The 2,949-nt window shown below is 49.5% G+C and overlaps 1 protein-coding gene across 1 annotated transcript; it reads right to left on the reverse strand.

The window, feature by feature from the left end:
* Nucleotides 1-1,052: 1,052 nt before the first annotated feature.
* KCNJ11 (potassium inwardly rectifying channel subfamily J member 11) lies at nt 1,053-2,938 on the reverse strand. Its single transcript, XM_010711086.3, has one exon. It carries the CDS (start codon nt 2,920-2,922, stop codon nt 1,729-1,731), a length of 1,194 nt encoding a protein of 397 aa, XP_010709388.1. The 5' UTR covers nt 2,923-2,938; the 3' UTR covers nt 1,053-1,728.
* Between the last annotated feature and the right edge of the window lie 11 nt (nt 2,939-2,949).

Raw genomic sequence — 2,949 nt, forward strand, 5'->3', positions numbered from 1 at the left:
CCTCAGTGCAGTCTGATAACACTGATACAGACATTCAAGGATCTGAAATAGAAAAGTATTGAAAATATTGATACAATTCTATCATTTTAAATCAAACTGTGATTTTACCTGAACACAATTTTATTTTATTATAGATTCCTGAAGGTGTTCTATAGTCAGAAGGGAAGTTCTGTGACTCTCTGGAACATCTGTCCCATTGCTACCCTGACCAGCTGTCAATAATGTGGCCGTGTTATTACTCAGATGGATCACCGAGCACACATGGATCTGATCAGGAAACTCCCTCAATCAACGCCCATCAGAGGGGATTTGCTGCCATCTCTGTGAAAACAACTGTAGTCAGGCATCAGGTCAGTTCCATAAAGCTTATTTAGGCTTTGTTTACAGAACGTTGTATTTTTTAATTGAGTGGCAGTTTGTCCTGTTAATAGCATACTGCAGTTAATTAGCTATACCCTAATAACGCAGGAATAAAGCTGCTGCTGTTGCTGCCATCCCCACACAGAGGAGCATGCAGAGAGGAACCACTCCTGCTGTCACGGTGGGGCTGACAGGGTGAACATGGCTTCTATGCTCTTGAGTTCTGCTAAACCTTCAGCAGGCACCGGCTGTGCAGAGGTCAGGGTGTGAATGGAAAGGAAACCATTTCCTCAGCAGTAGTATTTGTGACCCGGCATCCCAGGAGAGACCCTGCTGTCCTGCACAGCCCTCCTTCCCGCTGCACAAACCTCTGCTTCTTTTACAAAAGGGAAAGGAGTGAAAGCTTTTGTCTGCCGCATGCAGATACGTTCCAGGATTCAGCACTGCCCTCCCATTCAAAATACCGGATTCTATTTATAGTCCCACATTCTCTAACAGAGTTCACTCCAACCTAAAGCAGAGATTCATTTCCTACTGGGTGTCCCTACTGCCGTTGCAGTAGATGTTGCTTCTCATTTAGACAATTAGAATACAGAATGTTTCCTATTTATGATTAGCCTCAGTTGCACGTTTTCTGCTGTTCTTTTTAGGGGAAAGCGATGCTTACTATCAAAAACACACAGCCCAAAAGGTACACTTGACTGTTTTATTTTGGAAGTGTAAAGGGTTTTAAAATAAACAAAAGGAAATGTCCAAATAGATTTCATACTGCATGTGGTAGGAGTGGCTCCATACAATACAATATGGATGCAGCAAACCCAGCCGTTTATTTAAGACATTGAGTATAATAGCACAGACCGTCCCAGATCTGCTCGCGTCGCACTACACTGCCTGACCTTCTTGTTACTGTTTAAATTCAGCCTGCTTCATTAATTATTAATACTTTATTTCTCGATATTGATTGTTCAAGTTAGAAAAGAGCAGTTAAAAACTACCGACTTTAAGACAGACACTGCAAGACCCCCAGAACTGCAATCTCTGAGGATAGAGAAACATTTGTTTTTTGAGAAAATACGTAGTTACCTAGAGATTAATCAATGCAGAATGATCGTGCAACTCAGCATGACAGTCGGAACCAAAATTTAAAGCTGCAGATCGGGATTTTCCTACTCCCAGTGCTGCCTGAAATCTTGCACCTTTAAAAAAATATAATTAGCTTTACATTTATCCCGCAATAAATAACAGCAGAACATACCTTGTGCTACCGACCTGAATTTTTTAAAAAAGTAATAGAGGCCACCTCAGTGTTTTGAATTTATGAGATCTTTCAGACACAAAGCCCTAACACAGTTTCCCAGTCAAAAGGCATCAGGAAGGCTCATCAGATATGGTGAACTTGGGCTTTAGCTTGATAGATCTCTTCCTTATGGTACTTCTAGGGGAAAATGGCACTGTGTCCATAATGCTCTTGTCCTCCTCCAGCTGCCTGGCAGTGCACGAAGGGGTGGGCACTTTCACCGTGTTGCCAAATTTAGAGTAGTCCACAGAGTACTGCCCATCTTCCTCGGCCACGATGGGCACAAACCTCTGGCCCCAGAGGATTTCATCCGCCAGGTAGGAGGTTCTGGCTTGAGTGGTGATGCCAGTCGTCTCCACCACCCCTTCCAAGATGACGATGATCTCCAGGTCCTCGTGGTGGTGAAGGTTTGTGGGGGAGATGTCGTAGAGGGGGCTGTTCTTGTCTATCACGTGGTAGATGATGAGTGGGGAGACGAGGAAAATGCTGTTGCCCCCCACGGGGTTCTCCATCTGGATGTCGATCTGGTTGAGGGGCACCACTTCCCCCTCCAGGCTGGAGGTCTTCTTCACCACCTGCATGCGGATGGTGGCACTGATGATCATGCTCTTCCGGAGGTCGCCCACCCGCAGCATGAAGCACAGCTTGCCATCCCGCAGGGCGATGACCGCGTGCTTGCTGAAGATGAGGGTCTCGGCACGGCGGTGGGCTTGCGAGGTCTTCATGAAGATGCAGCCCAGCATGATGGCGTTGATCACCAGCCCCACGATGTTCTGCACAATCAGCACCAGGATGGCGGCCGGGCACTCCTCCGTCACCATGCGTCCTCCGAAGCCGATCGTCACCTGCACCTCGATGGAGAAGAGGAAGGCGGAGGTGAAGGAGTGGATGCTGGTCACGCAGGGCACAAAGCCGTCCGGGACCTCCGTGGCCGGGGTGCGCTGCAGCCGGGTGCCGTGGTCCAGGTCTCCGTGGGCGAAGGCGATGAGCCACCAGACCATGCCGAAGAGCAGCCAGCTGCAGAGGAAGGACATGGTGAAGATGAGCAGCGTGTGGGGCCACTTGAGGTCCACCAACGTGGTGAAGACGTCCTGGAGGAACCGGCCCTGCTCCCGGATGTTTTTGTGGGCCACGTTGCAGGCGCCGTTCTTGCCCACGAAGCGTGCCCGCCGCTCCCGGGCGCGGTACCGGGCGTGATCCGGCACATCCTCGGCCAGCCGGGTCAGCACGTACTCCTCGGGAATGATCCCCTTCCTCGACAGCATGGCCCCCCGCCGCCCCCCCGCCGCTCA

The sequence above is a fragment of the Meleagris gallopavo genome, chromosome 5 (assembly GCF_000146605.3).
Source record: "Meleagris gallopavo isolate NT-WF06-2002-E0010 breed Aviagen turkey brand Nicholas breeding stock chromosome 5, Turkey_5.1, whole genome shotgun sequence".
Taxonomy (NCBI): Eukaryota; Metazoa; Chordata; class Aves; order Galliformes; family Phasianidae; genus Meleagris; species Meleagris gallopavo.

Coding starts and splice junctions, on each gene's coding strand:
- KCNJ11 (XM_010711086.3), bottom strand. CDS start 2,922: ATGCTGTCGAGGAAGGGGATCATTCCCGAGGAGTACGTGCTGACCCGG.